The 18,289-nt window shown below is 42.5% G+C and overlaps 1 protein-coding gene and 1 long non-coding RNA gene across 3 annotated transcripts in view; both read left to right on the top strand.

The window, feature by feature from the left end:
- The window catches only part of ABCC4 (ATP binding cassette subfamily C member 4), a 146,492-nt gene that overhangs the window by 78,141 nt on the left and 50,062 nt on the right, over positions 1–18,289 (top strand). For both annotated transcript variants that reach the window (XM_035114283.2, XM_035114284.2), the window contains one exon: positions 7,099–7,178. In XM_035114283.2, the coding sequence (XP_034970174.1) occupies positions 7,099–7,178 (80 nt within the window). The remainder of the gene's footprint in view (positions 1–7,098; positions 7,179–18,289) is intronic.
- Positions 7,185–18,015, top strand: LOC132591974 (uncharacterized). Its single transcript, XR_009557426.1, has 2 exons — positions 7,185–11,201; positions 11,245–18,015. It is a non-coding gene; the product is annotated as an uncharacterized LOC132591974 (long non-coding RNA).

An 18,289-nucleotide genomic window follows, 5' to 3' on the forward strand; every position in this document is an offset into this window, starting at 1 on the left:
ATTTGAATAGCTGTAGCAATGGAAGGGACGACGGAATCCAAGGAAAGTCATCAAACGGATATTAGGTTGCTTTAAATATACATCTCGACTGGTTTATCATAGCTCCATAGCCTTTTTTAATCTAACCACCTAAGCTCATGCACATTGCATAAGGGCCTCGCTGATACATGATGCTCCTTTTTCTTGCATTAAAGATAAAGGGACCCCTGACCATTAGGTCCAGTCGTGACCGACTCTGGGGTTGCGCACTCATCTCGCATTATTGGCTGAGGGAGCCGGCGTACAGCTTCCAGGTCATGTGGCCAGCATGACAAAGCCGCTTCTGGCGAACCAGAGCAGCACACGGGAACACTGTTTACCTTCCTGCTGTAGTGGTCCCAATTTATCTACTTGCACTTTGATGTGCTTTCGAACTGCTAGGTTGGCAGGAGCTGGGACCGAGCAACGGGAGCTCACCCCGTCGCAGGGATTCAAACCGCCGACCTTCTGATCAGCAAGCCCTAGGCTCTGTGGTTTAACCCACAGCGCCACCTACGTCCCTGCTTTTCTTGCATTACAGACATACATTTGACTCGGGTCCCATAGCTCCATGTATGTTTCAAAAGCACCTTCTGGAAGATATTACAGGAAGCAGCTTGAAACAAAGTAAGATTAGACATAAAGACAACAAGGTTGCCAAATGTGGGAGCAGATAATTACATGGATAAAAGTGGCAGATAACAGTGAGAAGCGGGAGTACACATGAAGTCTTTTATTTCAGTTTATATCTTGCATATCTGTAAAACTTACAACAGGGGTGGCTAACCTGTGGCACTGCAAATGCTGTTGGATTTGGAACGCCCTCCCATCTGATGTCAAGGAAATAAGCAACTATCTGACTTTTAGAAGACTTCTGCCCTGTTTAGGGAAGTTTTTAATGTTTGATCTTTTATCATGTTTTTAATATTCTGTTGGGAGCCGCCCAGAGTGGCTGAGGAAACCCAGCCAGATGGGCGGGGTATTAATAATAATAATAATAATAATAATAATAATAATAATAATAAAATATATTGCTGTTATTTCTGCTCTCATCAGCCCCAGCAAGCATGGCCATTGGCCAAGAACCAGGGATGGTGTCCAGCAACACCTACCAAACCACAGGTTTAGCTCTTCTGGCTTACTCCAAGGTGGCTCAAAAGAGATGTAAAGATTAGGCTTACTTACTTCGCCAAACCTCTATTAGGCTTTACAAGTACAGGCCATCATAAAACATCCATATATAAAATCCTAAAATGTATACAAATAAACCACCATGTAAAATATATAACGAGGATTTTCATTGGGATTTCTTCCCACTAAATAGTGCCATTCACCAGAGATACTATTGACTCAGCCACCCTTGCAGTTACTTCTGGGTTAATGTCAGACAGATAGAATCTGATATTTTCATTGCGCCATGATGTCAGACTACCCAAAAAGAGGGATAGCATGCATTTGCATGGCTGGTTGTACAATGGACAGTATAAAAGGATATGCTCTACAGATTTAGGTAGGATGGCAAACGTTTAAAAAGTCTCAGATTTTAGAAGTGAAACCTGCATGTTCTCAGGTTTTTTTTCTTTTTGTAATCAAAATATTAGATACTTCTGAGTAAACCTAAGACTGTTTATTAGTTTGTAACCTGCATTGGTGTGTAAGTCTTCTTCTTTGGCGATCACTCATAGCCGAGTAAGATTGTCTTCCCTGAATGCAGTTTTAAGAGTGAGTCCGTAAGTGACTAGAGGCCAATTCTGGATCCACACGTCCTTCCACAGTGGGGGGCATAGGTTTCTGGGCGGGAGTTGATCATGGTGAGGACTTGCCAAGCATGCCTTCCTTTTAGCACATTTCTCCCTTTCGTCCTGAGTTCGAGCGTCTTCAAAGCCCATGACACCTTAGGTAAAGGTTGTTCTCCAATTGGAGCACTCACAGGCCAGTGTTTCCCAGTTGTCGGTGTTTATACTACATTTTTAAAGATTTGCATTTGAGAGAGTCTTTAAACGTCTTGTTGACCACCAGCATTATGCTTTGCATAAGTTTGGAATAGAGTAGTTGCTTTGGAAGACGATAATCAGGCATCCAAACAACATGACCAGTCCAACGAAGTTGATGTTGAAGAATCATTGCTTCAACACTGGTGGTCTTTGCAAACTGGTGATCTTTGCAAATATCCAGCAAGTGAGGGTGTGTAAGTAAGCACATGCTAAGCTGGGAAGCATTTGCATCCTACTGAGGGATGGACGTTTTGTGAGATACCTACACCCAATCATAAATCTCACATAGACAAAGAATGGTGAAATTCTCTTTATCTTGTGGCAGGATATTCCAGTTGACCAGTTTATCTTTCGGTTGCATGAGCACTGTCGTAAGCCACCACCACTTTCCTTGTAAATGAGAGCTGAAGGTGGTTTTAAAGAGCGGCCGTCATATCTTTGCTGTTGATCTGAACATGACTTATGGCATGAAATGCATGCAATTTCGGTTGTTTGATCTGCTCATTCATTTGGAGAAGATGCTTCTCTGTGAGGCATGGAATTAATGAGACCAGCATCTTCCCTGATTTGTGTGTGGGGGAAACCCTGAGCTTTGCAGCATCGCTGGACTTCTGTGATATCTCTGTGGTTGTACTAAAGCTTTCAATAGTTACTTAAATAACAGACAGTGAGACAGATGCAGTGGAACCTCGGTTTACGAACACCTCAGTTTACGAATTTTCGGTTTACGGATGCCGCGGACCCATCTGGAACGGATTAATTCACTTTCCATTACTTTCAATGGGAAAGTTCGCTTCAGTTTATGAACGCTTCAGCTTATGAACAGACTTCCGGAACCAATTACACCCATGCTTCGGGTTAAGTACGCTTCAGGTTGAGTACTCCGCGGACCCATCTGGAACAGATTAATCCACTTTCCATTACTTTTCAATGGGAAAGTTCGCTTCAGTTTATGAACGCTTCAGTTCAGACTTCTGGAACCAATTGTGTTCATAAACCGAGGTACCACTGTAATGGGGTATTGGGCAGAAACTGAACTGCAGGGGAATGGAAACAGCAGTCGCTGCCTTCTTACAAGCCTAGTCTTAATGGTGCAGACTCGTTTCGTAATAATTGTATTGCCATAAGAAAATTTCCCACTTCCCTAAATAAGTGATTAGATTTAATACGCTTATTTAACCTTTAAAATTTCATTTACTAAATATATGTCATACTTTATCAGATAGCCAAAAGTGGTTGAACTAAAAGACTGGATTTCCCCCCTTCAATAAAGTACACAGTGTAGTTCAAATTATTTATTCTGTATTTAGCACTATGAGTCTGCATAGCACTTCAGAACATAGGAGTCAACTCTTAGGGGCCAAGGTCCCTTCACTCCCTCCAATAAAATATTGCAGAGGGCTGCCCCCCCCCCAAGTTGATGGGCATTGCCATTCCAGTAGTGTGTGTGTGCCATTTCATGTGATCGATTATACAAGGTTGGGCTTACCTGCCCCCCCAAATATTTTATTCAGGTTGGCACCCCTGCTTCAGAATGTGACAGGTCTCTGTCCTGCAGATTATTCATGGGGAAACAGAGACAATGGAGTCAGGTGTAAGCAATAGAGGCATATACAATTGTTTCAGTTTATATACTTTTAGTTGCAGGCTGAGGCTAGAATACTATACGCAGTTGCTTGGGAATACTGTAAGTCCCATTGAACTCAACTTACTGCTGATTATGGGCGTGTATAAGATTATGAGATCCCACAGTATGGTATGGTAACCACAGGAGTGAGCCAAAAACATCAGGGAAAAGTAGGTTTTGAGAAGAGATTAGAACAGGCATCCCTGAACTTCGGCCCTCCAGATGTTTTGGACTACAATTCCCATCTTCCCCGACCACAGGTCCTGTTAGCTAGGGATCATGGGAGTTGTAGGCCAAAACATCTGGAGGGCCGCACTTTGGGGATGCCTGGATTAGAAGGAAGAGAGGTGATATCACAACAGGTGCTTTAGAAAGCAGTTCCAAGGATAAGGGTCAGCAAGGGAGAAAGGGCAGAGTTTTCTAACAGAGCAGGAGAACTTTCCACAAATTTACTTGGGAATTGTTTTTAATGGGATACTGGTGAACTTTTCAAGGCATGACATCTCAATAGTATACACTTCTTTTACCGTACATAGTTTAGATTTTGGGGTGGGATGGGGGATAAAATTAGAAATTAACATACTGATTTTTAGCATGTCTGAAAAGATGTGTCCAAGAATATATTTGCTTCCCAAAAAGTTGGGAGTGGGGAGTTAATTGCAACTTTAACTTTAGATTTGGCTACTAGTAGATTTAGCCATTCATGTTGTCTGATATGACCTGCGTTGTGTTTGTTCATCAGGCTACTAATTTTAAATGTACTTAATTTAAAAAGATGCTGGGGGTGTGAACTTATGTGAAAAAAATTCCCACCCCTCATCGGTGTAAGAAACCAGCCTTCACTTCAGCCTTAATAGCTAGAAGTGACCTTTCTTTCATTTCTTTTTCTTTTTTGATAATACAGCAATTTGTATTAGTTTTCAATTACCAATCCAATAGAAGTGACATTTCAGGATGGTACTTAATTTTGAAGTTGATGGGTTTTGGTTTTACCTTCCAATCTCATAAAGACATGTTAAAAGTGGGTGTGGCTCATTTTACAGTCAGATGAGTGGGGTACAAATATAATAATAATAATAATAATAATAATAATAATAATAATAATAATAATAATAATATTTTTGCTCTTCGCTTCATCTTGACGGTAAAGGTATAAATGAAATTCAGGTGCCGAGATCAACAAATCCATCTTTAGCTCGGAGGATCAGTGTTTTATTACAGCAACTGCTTTGAGAGGCAGCTGAGAGAAAATCTAGCTTGCTTTGTCTGGCTTCCCAAAGAATAAAATTCCAAAGCTAAGTGGTGATGCTACCAAAAGCAACTTGTACTATTGTTCCCTAGCAAACACTTACTTCAAATATGATCGGTGTTTAATGGACATAATGTAGAATAATAAATGTTTGGTGTGTGTAAGTAAATCATTTGATACAGTTCAGTGATGAATCCAGACTTTATCCCAAGAGAAGATCCATTGAAATCAATGACACTAAAGATATATTTCAGTGGGTGTGCTCTAAGCTTAACTAAGTTTGGATCCAACTCTCTCTCTCTCTGGTATAATCTATCCTTTAAATTGTATTCTAAAAGCACTATATTACTAAGCAATATAAGAACAGGGGATTTTTATTTTTTATAAATAAAGCAGGAGGAACTTATCAGAAATTTCATTCAAGTGAAAAAAGTGTGAATGCTTAATTGATAACAGATTAACAATGGTTTATTGTACTAAATAAGCAGGAGGTTATTGTTTTTGTTTGTTATTATGGTTTGTGTTTTTGTGTTTTTTATATTGTAAGCCACTCTATGATCTTAGGATGAAGGGCCATATAGAAACCAACTAATTGAATAAGATACAGTGGCACCTCGGAAGTCGAACAGGATCCGTCTGGAAGTCCTTTCGACTTCCAAAACATTCAGAAACCAAGCCTTGTAAGCTGTATGGGATGTTCAGGTTCCAAAGAACATTCGCAAACCGGAACACTCACTTTTGCAGCGTTTGGGAGCCAAAACGTTCAACTTGTAAGGCGTTTGGGATCCAAGGTATGACTGCACTAGAGCTCAGCAGTCTTACATTGCTTTGTTCTAGAGCAGGCATCCCCAAACTGCGGCCCTCCGGATGTTTTGGCCTACAACTCCCATGATCCCTAGCTAACAGGCCCAGTGGTCAGGGATGATGGGAACTGTAGTCCAAAACATCTGGATGGCCAAAGTTTGGGGATGCCTGTTCTAGAGATCCACAAAACTTGAACAAAGTTAGTTAGTTAGTTAGTTAGTTATTGTTACGGTCCTCAACCACACATAAAACAATCCAAAATACAATCTAAAATATAATCAATAAATATAAACTTTAACCATTGTAAAAATTATTAGAGAAAAGAAGGTATCACTACTTGGGAGGGTACAGCAAATGGTAGCAATGGACCATCTTTGGCTCTGTCCTGAAATTTTGGGGCATTACTAACTAGGTCAGCTCGAATTTTTATAGCTCTAGCACAGAACTTGGCTCCCTTTGCTGTCACATTAGAATTAGCATCTGAAAGAAGCCACTCTATATAGAAGTTGTCCGAGCGTCCAGACTCCAGGAAGCTCAGCCAGCGTCATGTGGATGAGTTCGCCTCGCACCTCCTCGTAGTAGCTGCATCGCAGGAGTATGTGGCCAATTGTTTCCACTTCCCCAGATCTACATGGGCAACTTTTCTCACACATTGGGATCCGTTTGTACTTCCCTTGAAGAACTGCTGAGGGCATTATGCGATTTCGGGCTAAAGTGAAAGCTCTTCAATGAGAAGGTATTTCCAGATGGGATAGGTATGTAGCTGGGCGGGATAAGTATCTCCTTTCCTCCTGAATAAGAAAATGAGGTACTTTACTCAGCTTGAACAAATAATTGATTTTGGAAACATTTGTTACTTCTTTGGGATATGCCCAAAATATTTACTTCCTCTCCCAGGTTGAAATATAAAAGTCTCCATAGCTACCAAAGATTATATCCGAACACATGGGCCAAATCTTGATTCCATTTATCGCTGGTGGTGAAGCAGATGTGCCACTTTTGCTCAATGTTTTTATGATCTTGGGCACAGGGAGACTTGTAAGAACCATCATGAAATCTAGCAGAAATAACTTGATATATTCAGTGCTGCTCTTAAACATGCACCTTATTTATCCCATGGAGCAAAGCTATTAAATGTAGGACCAAACAGTTTGCTTGATTTGGAAATGTCCATTTTCTGTTTCTGTATTGGGTTGTCAAATGTCAATAAAACAATGTCTGAGGCTGCAATACTGTGCACAGTTCTTAAGGAGAAAACAACAACAGCAACTGAATATCGTGGGACTTTACTTCCAAGTAAAAATGTTTAGGGTTGTTCCGGCTGCTTCTTCTCCTTTTCAATTAGGAGCGAAACAGCGCTACTTGATAACATGCTTCAATATTTCTCCAATCATATTTTTTTATAGGAAGAATTCTAAATCGTTTCTCCAAAGATATCGGTCACCTGGATGACTTACTTCCATTAACGTTTCTGGACTTCGTGCAGGTAAATTGGTAGAGATCCTTGTAGAATTTGACAAGAACACTCAGGTTTTGGGAATCTAAAGTTCTGATGATTTGCATGTCAATATTTTGTCGGTATTTGAGGTAGGTTAATGAAAGGACTTGTTTAAGAAGGGTGTAGTCAAAAATTGGCGGTGGGGGGTGGTGGAATGAGTAATAAGTAGCAGGCAGGAGTGGCTGCCCGCACCTTGCCATTATGTCAAGGTTTCAGTATGTAGTAGCTACATGCTTGCTAAGTTGCACCTAGTTTGCCTTGCAGCCATTTGGCAAGCCTGCCGCAGTGTTATGAAATATGTCCACAGTAAAGAAACAATCAGCTCACATGAAAAGATATCACTGATTAACCTAATTATGCATGTACTTCCTGAAAGAAGCCAGTGTTTACCGTACTGTTTTGGGATTAAGACAGGTGTGGCTATTTACAAAGAAGAGATTAGCAATAATAGGGCTGGAAACAATAGCTTGTAATGAGAACAAAAGGAAGAAGTGGTTATAAATACCAAAAAGAACAAAAAAGTTGTCTAAGCACAAAAGAGGTTCATGTCAGGGAACTGGTGACGGATTAATTTGTGGCAGTTCGCTGGCTTTTCAATGGCTTGTCGAACAGTACCTTTTTCTGGGAGCTATGAAGGAAGCATGACATGTGAGTCAACCTTCATACACTGTTTGATTGGCTCATTCACCATGCTCCTATTTCTGGAGAAGGCATTCCCTCCCTCCCCCTTCCACACATAGGTGCTGGCATGTATGCAACGGGACGCTGGTTGTATATATGGATATATATATACACATAGACAAAATGTTTTATTAAATTTTCTGTTTTACAATTTAAAATGCACAATTTAACATCCTTAAAATATCAATGACTTCCCTTCTCTTTCTGTGGTTCATTTTGCATATCATAAATCCCTGCATATTTTACAAAAACTAAGCCATTCAGTATTCCATTATTGCATCCACCAAAACTTATTTACACTGTAGAATTTATCTTAAGGCTGCCAACATTTTTAGGTGTACACAATTTTCCTCCCATATGTTCAATAAATGTTTTCCAGTCTTTCTCTAAACGTATGTTCTTCTTGTTCTCTTATTCTATATGCTAAATCTACAATCTGCGCATATTCTGTCAGGTTAAGTTGCCATTCTTCTTTGGTTGGAACCTCACTCATTTTTGGACTAACAAAACATGGGCTGCAGTAGTAGCATACACAAATAACCTTTTTTGACACCTGGGAATTTCAGTCTGGGGCATGGGAGGAATCAAGGGGCACTTGCCATTACCAGATCTCTTCCCCCCTAGTGGAGGCCCCTGCAGCCTGCCGGGCATAATAATAATAATAATAATAATAATAATAATAATAATAATAATAATACATTTTTATTTATACCCTGCCCTCCCCGGCCAGGGCCGGGCTCAGGGTGGCTAACACCAAATATAAATTACAATAAAATGTAATAGAAAAAAACAACAGTTAATTAAAATACGGCTTTAAAATGCAGCCTCATTTTAGTAGTAGCCCATAAATCGAGACCATAAAGGGAGGAAACATCAGATATTCACCCAAGCCAGCTATTCACACTGGTCCTACATGGGCCAGCAAAAAAGCCAAGGGAAATTTTATATACCAAATCCCATATAAGGGGTCAGAGTGGGTTTAAGCCGAAGGCCAAGCAGAACAGCTCCATCTTGCAGGCCCTGTGGAAAGATGTCAAATCCCGCAGGGCCCTAGTCTCTTGTGACAGAACGTTCCACCACATTGGGGCCAGTGCTGAAAAGGCCCTGGCCCTAGTTGAAACCAATCTAACCTCCTTGTGTTGCTATTTATGGACCTTAAGGTCCTCCGCGGGGCATACCAGGAGAGGCAGTCCCGTAGGTATGAGGGTCCTAGGCCGCATAGGGCTTTAAAGGTCAAAACCAGCACCTTAAACCTGACCCTTTACTCCACCGGGAGCCAGTGCAGATGGTAAAGCACTGGATGAATGTGATCCCGCAGCAAGGACCCCGTAAGGAGCCACGCCGCGGCATTCTGCAACAGCTGGAGTTTCTGGGTCAGCTTCAAGGGCAGCCCCGCATAGAGCGAGTTAACAATAATCAAGCCCGGAGGTGACAGTTGCATGGATCACTGTGGCCAGATCAGGGCGAGAAAGGTAAGGGACCAATTGCTTAATATGGCGGAGATGGAAAAATGCCACCTTTGCTGTGGCTGCAACCTGCGCTTCCATAGAAAGGGGGGCATCAAAGGTTACATCCAAACTCTTGACAGAAGGTGCTGGCACTAATTGAGCCCCCGCAAGAGATGGGAGTTGGCCCCCCAACCCCATGCCATCCCGACCCAGCCAGAGGACCTCTGTTTTTGAAGGATTTAACTTTAAGCGGCTCCCACGCAGCCATCCAGCCACAGCTTCCAAGCATCTGGTCAGTGTGTTTGGGGCCGAGTCTGGGTGGCCGTCAATCAATAGATAAAGCTGGGTGTCATCAGCATATTGATGACAATCCAGCCCAAAACATGTGGAATGCTCTCCCTAGGAAGGCTCGCTTGGCATCCACTATTGTTTTATCATGGGCTGGGTTGTATCCTATGGCGGTTTTAACTTGCAGAAAGAGCTTCTACTTGGGGCAAGTCAGGGCACCTGATTTTTGCCGCCCCTCCCTATATCCTGCAGCCCTCCAGAACGTATCACATTCTGTTCTGGGTGGAGACAACTATAACCTATGGTATCAGAGCAGCTTAGGTGCCTATGGCAGATTGGCAGAAATATGGGTGCACCAAATGCTTTCTGCTAAGGAAAAACCACCCCTTGGGTGCAGTCCTGGGTATTTTACTAGTAGTAGTAGTAGTTGTGTTGTTAACTCTCCCAGCACACAGCTCACCAGCGGCAGCTGCAGCTTCCTCTCATCTCCTCACCCATAACTAGCCTCACCTTCCGCTACACAACTATGAATTTAACAATTTGATGGCATGAGGGGAAAAACTGTTCCTGTGCCTAGCTGTTTTTGTGTATAGAGTCCTGTAGCGACATCCAGATGGAAGTAAATCAAACAGATGATGACCGGGATGCAAGGGATCTGCGACAATTCGCTCTGTTCTCTTCCTAGCTCGGATAGTATAAAGCAGGCATCCCCAAACTGCGGCCCTCCAGATGTTTTGGCCTACAACTCCCATGATCCCTAGCTAACAGGACCAGTGGTCGGGGAAGATGGGGATTGTAGTCCAAAACATCTGGAGGGCCGAAGTTTGGGGATGCCTGGTATAAAGTGTCTCTGTTGAAGGCAAACTAGCACCAATTACCCTTTCTGCAATTCTTACTGCTCGTTGGAGCCCTTTCTTGTCCATCTTGGAGGCTGTGCCATACCAGGCAGTAATAGAATTACAGAGAACAGTTTCAATGATACTTCTATAAAATTGGATCAACATTACCTGGGGCAAATTAAATTTTCTTAGTTGACGCAAGAAATACAACCTCTGGTGGGGCTTTTTAATAATACTATTGATGTTGCTTGACCAATTTAAGTTTTGAGAAATTATAGAGCCCAGGAACTTAAGGACTCTACTACTACAACCATGTTACCATGGATGGAAAGTGGTGGCAAGATGGAAGAGTGCTTTCTGAAATCAATTACAGTAATACCTCGGGTTACGAACGCGATCCGTTCCGGGTCGCAGTTCGTAACCCGAATAGTTCGTAAACCGAACGCGACCCGAAGCGCCATTTTGCGCATGTGCAGACCGCGCGCGCCGCTTCTGCGCACGCGCGCGGGGCGAAAACACTTCCGGGGTTGCGCAGTTCGTAACCCGAACTGTTCGCAAACCGAGGTGTTTGTAACCCGAGGTACGACTGTACCATTTCCAATGTCTTTGGGGCATTTAGCACCAAATTATTCCTGCACCACGAAACAAGATGATCTGTTTCCCGCCTATATGCAGATTCATTGTTCTCCCAGGTAAGCCCAGTAACTGTTGTATCATCTGCATATTTCAAGATCTTAACCGATGGATCAGTTGAGGTGCAGTCATTTGTGTATAGAGAGAAAAGATGGATCAGTTGAGGTGCAGTCATTTGTGTATAGAGAGAAAAGCAGTGGGGAAAGCACACACCCCTGGGGAGCACCTGTACTGATGGTATTGTTGCTCAATATAATTTCCCCCAACTTCATCTGCTGCCTCCTGTCCGTTAAAAAGCTGTATGTCCATTGGCAAACAGGAGCAGGTACATTAAGATGAAGTAATTTAGAAAACAATTTAGATGGAACAATAGTATTAAAAGCAGAGCTAAAGTCTATAAATAAAACTCGCACATAGGCCCGCAGGGAATCCAGATGTTGCAGGATGTAGTGCAATGCCATGTTGACCGTATCATCTACTGACCTATTAGCTTGATAAGCAAATTGCAAAGGATCCAGCAAAGGGTCAATAGCGTCTTTCAAATAGGCCAACACTAGTCTCTCAAAGACTTTCATTACCACAGATGTTAAAGCAACTGGTCTATAATCGTTCATCACACTGATGGAAGATTTCTTAGGTACTTAAATCAATATAACCGGTTTGAAATCCATATGGTGACATTGGTTTCTTAATTTCGGACCTAGCACTATATCATGAATCACGGTATGTGTGTGTGTGTGCTCTGCAAAAACCACAATGTGGGGGAAACTGAAGCCAGGCAATGCCTCTCATAGCCCCAACCTTATTTCAGACATCGCGATATATCAATACTGTATAGCGTGATATATAGCTGGTGGTATATTGTGATGCTGTAGCAAGCAGGCACACTGGGCAGCAGGAAGGACATGGGTTATCCGCAGCTGCCCAACAATGCCAGCCAACGTCTCCAGCCCTGCTGGTGACCCTGGTAACTCTAGCATTAGAAAAGTTGGATCAACCTTGTGTATTCTTCTGTTTCCCCTTAAATATGGAAGGGGAGTTCTTTCAGGCGTTGGCACCTCCTTACAGAGTGTTGCCTGTGTTTCTCGCTCCTTAACTGAGAGCGGCATCTCCAAGAATTGCCCTTCCCCTTGCAGAGCGTACAACCCCACTTTTCCCTCTGAAGGCACAGAAAACCACCTCACTTTCAGGCGCCTCCTCCCCAGAAGGGGCTGGCGTGGGTGGTGTGGTTCTTGCTGTCGCTAAACTGAGCATCCAACCCGGGGCGGCCCAAGTGGAAGAAAGGAGACAGTGACTGTGTTGCACACGCTCTGCCTTGGACCTTGTATCCCAAGGAGCTGCTTTCTCGAGGAGCTGTTTGTTTTGGCTTGCTTTCTGTGGTGCTGCCACCTGACAAGTCACTTTCCGAGGAAAGGAAAGGAAAGGCAGTTGAACTCCGTATTGTTATTGAACCTGCTTCCCCAATTCAAACACAAACGGATAAGAAAGATTAACATTGCCGTCCTAGGAATGCTTGCCCTTAAATAAGTCCTGCGGAGTTCAGCGTGGCATATTCCCAAGAAATAGCGCATAGGATTTCAGCTTCTCTGCAAGCATTTCCAGCTGAACTGACCTCTGAGTACATCCAGTTGCCTAGAGCAGGCATGGCCAACAGGTAGATCGCGATCTACCGGTAGATCCCCAGGACGTTTCTGGTAGATCCCGGGTAGATTGTGGGTTCCTTAGTGATCGCCAGCCTAAAAGAAAAGAAAGAGCTCTCCCCCTAAAAAACCCCTCAAGAACTCTTGTCTCTCCCCCACAAAAAAGCTCAATAACCATGGGCAATTGCAGGGAGAGCTCCTTCCCTCTTTCCGATACAGAGCTTACCAGTATATGTGTGACTGTGTTAGTGCGTTGCACAGAATGGCTGGATTGCTCCCTGTCCCTTTTGCCTGCCTAGAGCTCTCCGGCTCCTCCTCCTGGCTCCTCCTTGCTTTTATGCAACTCTCTCCCAAGAAATCTCTGAAAGTTTCTGTTGTCCCCCGTAAAAAAGTATTTGGGCAGTGCTCCCCCCCAAAAGGTTACCAAATTTGGTCACCCCCTTTCTTTCTCCCTAAAAAAGCTCAACAACTTAGAGCCGAACCCCCCAAAATGGGGGTAGATCACCGCCAGATTTTAATTCTGAAAGTAGATCACATTCTCTTGGAAGTTGGCCACCCCTGGCCTAGAGCAATAATAAACAGCTACCCCTGTAAATGTAAATAAGTCTAGTATGGTTCTCCTCTTTAAAAAGTTGTGAATCTGAATACCAAAGTGTCACAGAGGGGGCATGTGGAGTGATGGAAATTTGACTCACCTCACTCTAGCTTGAAGCTGGGTTTGGAACAGAACTGGCTTGATTACCCTGATGGACGACCTGTATTTTCCATTTCCCCTAAAGTCAAAAAAAGGCATAGGAGTCTGTTGGGACACATCTTTTTATTTTCTTCTAAGCTAATCTTGTCTCTAATAGAGAAGAAGAATAAAAAGCTCCGCAAGTTTCCTGGTGGTTTTTGTCCTGCTTGTCAAGGGGCTCTGCAGCCCAAGAGATTTTAGAAAAGTAGTCATCTTTTTTTTAATCTGCTTTATAAGCTCACTTTCTTTTTGAATGTTCCCTGTATACATTAAGCCTTTAAACATACAGGCATATTGAGGCATACGAGAAAATCTGTGCTGAGCAGAAAACTTTATTCCAGTTTCACAGTGCTGCATGGCAAGATGCCCTTTGTCTGTAGTGCAAATAGGTATCTTTGGACATGTGAATGCTTGTTGGGCATGGTTGGCTGTTTCATTTTTGTATCTGACAAAACATCTCGTGCAAGATTTACAGCCTGGTAAGTTGTTACAACAGCTCTGAAAACAGGTGTGTGAAGCACACAATGCAAACTGCTTGGTTGTTTTTTTGGCTAAGACCAATGGCTCTCTACCATGGGCATATATAATACCTTCCTCTTGACACAACAACAGCTTTTCACAATGCCTTTTAACATCCAAGACAACGTTCAACCCAGACACTGAGGTCTAGCTCTGATGGCCTTATGGCGGTTCCCTCACTGTGAGGAGTGAGGTTACAGGGAGCCAGGCAGAGAGAGGGCCTTCTTGGTAGTGGCACTCTCTCTGTGGAATGCCCACCAATTAGGAGATAAAAAAACTTTTAGAAGGCATCTGACGGCAGCCCTGTATCATTTGACGTTTTATTGTGTTTGTATATGTGCTGGAAGCTGCCCAGAGTGGCTGGGGCAATCCAGCCATATGGGGCATAAATAATAAAATTACCATATTTTCCGGCGAATAAAACAACTGGGTGTATAAGATGACCCCCAACTTTTCCAGTTAAAATGTAGAGTTTGGGATATACTCGCTGTATAAATAAGACGACCCGGCATTTGAGACGACCCCCGACTTTTGAGAAGCTTTTCCTGGGTTAAAAAGTAGCCTTATACGCAGGAAAATACAGTATTATTATCATAACACGCAAAATGCTATAATTTTGTCTTCAGGCCAATGGACTTTTCCTACAACAAGCAGGTTGCTTTGTACTTGACTTATTATTATTATTATTAGAATTTATATACTGCCCTATACCCGTGGGTCTTAGGGCGGTTCACAGAATATAATCAAGATCTAAAACTACAAAATACATATTAAAAATAAAAACAACAATCCAATAGCTCCCCCCCCCCATTTTTTAAAAATATATAAAAAGGGCATAGGATGTAAATCAGATCAACCAAAGTCCTGGTTAAAAAGGAACATTTTTGCCTGGTGCCTAAAGGTGTATAATGAGGGCGCCAGGCAAACTTCCCTGGGTAGAGCATTCCACAGATGGGGAGCCACTGCAGAGAAGGCCCATTCTCGTTTTGCCACCCTCCAGACCTCTTGAGGAAGAGGCACACGAAGAAGGGCCTCAGATGATGATCTCAGGGTCCGGGTAGGTCCATATGGAAAGAGGCCGTCCTTGAGGTATTGCAGTCCTGCGCCATTTAAGGCTTTATAGGTTAAAACCAGCACTTTGAATTGAGCCTGGAAACTAACTTTTAACCAATATTGCTACCAATTTTGTCCAGGGCACAGACTTCAGACAGCCTGCCAATCACTGTCACCTTTGTTTCAGGCTCCTGTTCCCTTCTGTGCCTCAAGAGGGCTCCAAATGGACACAGCATGCATGGTTTGCTAATCTGAGGTCAAGAAGTTCTCAGTTCGAGGTCCCTGAGCCCTTGGCAGCAAGGGGAAAGTTGCATACTGCCATGCAAACGGCTCATTCAGGCTTGTTTTAATCTTGCCCTTCATATCCACTCCTTCTCAAATATTTTCAAATGCACGAGAGCTGACGCAGCCAGTCTTCCATTTGTTTATCACTCCTCCCCATATTTCCCCCTATTGCTGGCAGCTGATTTTTAGTTGATGTATTTTCAGTCAAATTGTGAAGGGTTTCTGGTTTATTTATGTCTAGAGAAGCCCAGCTTTGTCCGAAGGATAACTCTTATTGAATATGATAAAGATCTTTTGTCACTTGTTTTGTTTGCAGGTGTCTTTTTATAAGACATCCTCTAATCCCTTCAGGAAGAAATATTTTCTCCTTCTTAAAAAAAGAGAGAGAGAAGAGAAGAGAAAGAAATCAGTATTAACTAAGTATAAAAGCTCTGAGCCTCTACCATTGTTGTTGATTCTTTGAGGGACATTTCCCAACAGTCATTGTTCAAATGGTTGTCAGGAGGAATCAAGTGAAACTCAATAAACAATGCCGTAACTGGTTCCTCTCACTTTGTGTGCAGAAGCTTTTCTTGAGAGGATTTGCATTGAAGAAGTGGTCCATTTTCGAGTTATCATAGGGTCATTTAGAAGCATTCCAGCCTCTTCTTTTTTTGCTTTACTAGCAGTTGCATATTTCAGTTCTGCACAAATAAGCTTGACCTATCTAGGCCTTGGAAGACTTTGAGGCGAGCACTGGAGGAAGAAAAACAAACCTGCAAATACCTCAGGGATGCTGTTGCTCTTTCCAGAGTTAGGGTATAGATTTTAAGAGAAAATTTTAAAGCTTCCTGCTTGCATTGTTGTGCTGCATGCATCCATAATAATTGATTTAATAGACTGGATAGCTTTCCTGGAATGCAACCCCCCAAAATTCCCCCATTGAGTTCACTGAGGCTTACTTTTGGTTAGTTGGTACTACATTGCACAAATTATTGTATTCAGTGGGACTTCTAATTGGGCTTCTCTGGAGATTTTTCATAAAGCACTTGCTGCCAAAATGCTAATGTATAGGATTTGTGTCTGTTTCTAAGTATTGTGTGTTTTATATTTGCAAAGACCCTTACTTCAGAACGCCTAGATGTGACCTGCAATTTCGTGTATGTTTTCTTGGAAGGAAATCCCACTATTTTCAGTAAGCATATTTAGGCTTGCAGCCTTAAACTTGAAGAGAACTGTGTAGATGGTCCCTTGACAGCTTTTGACCCTAGCTAGCCACTTTGAAAAATATTGGCTGTTGAATTATGCCAAATATTTTAACTCAAGTTCTTCACAGTTCCTTTAGTTTAGCCTCTCTCTCTCTCTCTCTCTCTCTCTCTCTCTCTCTCTCTCTCTCTCTCTCGGTATTATATATTGATTTTTAAAGAATAATTTTATAGGTTTTTTTATTGTAACAAATTATCCAATCAATAAGATTGCAGGGTATCTTGTCATCCAGCTTCTAGACCAGAGGAATGTAGAAAGTTGAAAATATTTTGTCCATCAACTTTAATTTCTTTTTCCTTTTTCTTCTCCTCAATGTCGAGTTTGGGTTTTTATTTTATTTTAAAGCCCACCTCAAGACTTTGCTTTGTTTCTGGAGAAACATTGTGTGCTCTCTGCAGCTGCCCTTGGAGAGGGGGGGTGGGGGTGGGGAAAGGCCAGTGATTTATTGAAGCAAGCTGAATTGAAAACCCTCTCTTTTTTTCCCTCCCCAAAATCAACAGCTTGACTGAGTTTAAATAACTGACTTTTCATATCCTTTCATCACACACAAAGACCTAATCCTGAGACTACTTGAGCCACCAATGTCGGCTGTGGACAAGACCACCACTGGAAATGTCACTCCCTTCTCACCACACACAAAAACACATTGACTGCAGCTTTATGAAGTGAAAATGCCAAAGAAAAGGAAAATGCGAACGAGGTGGCCACAGTCATTTTTTTCCCCGAAGGGGGGGGGGGAGAGGGAGAAAAACTGCTGCATCTGGATATTAAGGACAAAAAGTGCCTAAGACGACAATAATAGCTTGGGTCACTAACTTTCATAAGTGCAAATGAGTGGAACTGCCTCTGTTTGTTTCAATACCACTGACCCTTATATTTTATTGTGTGGAAATGTCAGGGAAAGTGTGTTGGAAGGCATTCCGGCCTCTTTTAGCTTAACAATCCCGGTCGTCATTTTGAGATTCCCAAGTGCTTCTCCACCCCAACCGCCTGCCCTCTTTCATGGGCAAAGTAGATTTAGACAATTTTTGCGTCCTTGATTATGATTACATTCACATTCCTCTCTTTTTTTATATAGTTTATAAGCTAAATGCATTACTTGATGCTTGTGTGTGGATTTGCTTAATCCGTAAGGACAGAAGGCCCCTATTGATTTATTGCCTCTCATTGGCCTCCGCCATTATTATTATTTTTTACTGTGAAATGAGCAGGCAGGGAGAAGGAAAAATGCCATTCTTGTTATTTAAACAACTCCTTTTTGGAGTTCAGGGCATTTGGGGACAGACCATGGACACCTCTCATAGCAGTTCTGTGAGATGAGCCGGAGTAGAAATGATCTTCAAATCTGACATTGGGTGGGCTCATATGAAGAAACTTATATAACATAGCACAATACTGACGGAAGGTCCCTTCCATCTTGTCTTGTCTCCTTTGGATTGTGTGTGTAGATCTAACCCAGAGGTCACCAACACAGCGCCCGTGGGTACCAGTGTGCCTGCTGGTATCTCCTGTGGCACCATGAAAGGTCTCACCTTGGAAATCCACAATGCACAAGGGCCTCTTTGCTCTTCCTTCTCAGTTCCTGTTCTGCATCAGACACACACTTCTTAAAACATGCCCCCACATTTCATTGGATGCCAGGATTGAACACTAGCCCCATCCTTGTCAAAATAATGTGTGTGTGTGTTTGTGTACAAAATCTCTACCATCTTTGCACAGTCTCCTGACAGGAAGA

The sequence above is a fragment of the Zootoca vivipara genome, chromosome 4, assembly GCF_963506605.1.
Source record: "Zootoca vivipara chromosome 4, rZooViv1.1, whole genome shotgun sequence".
Lineage (NCBI taxonomy): Eukaryota > Metazoa > Chordata > Lepidosauria > Squamata > Lacertidae > Zootoca > Zootoca vivipara.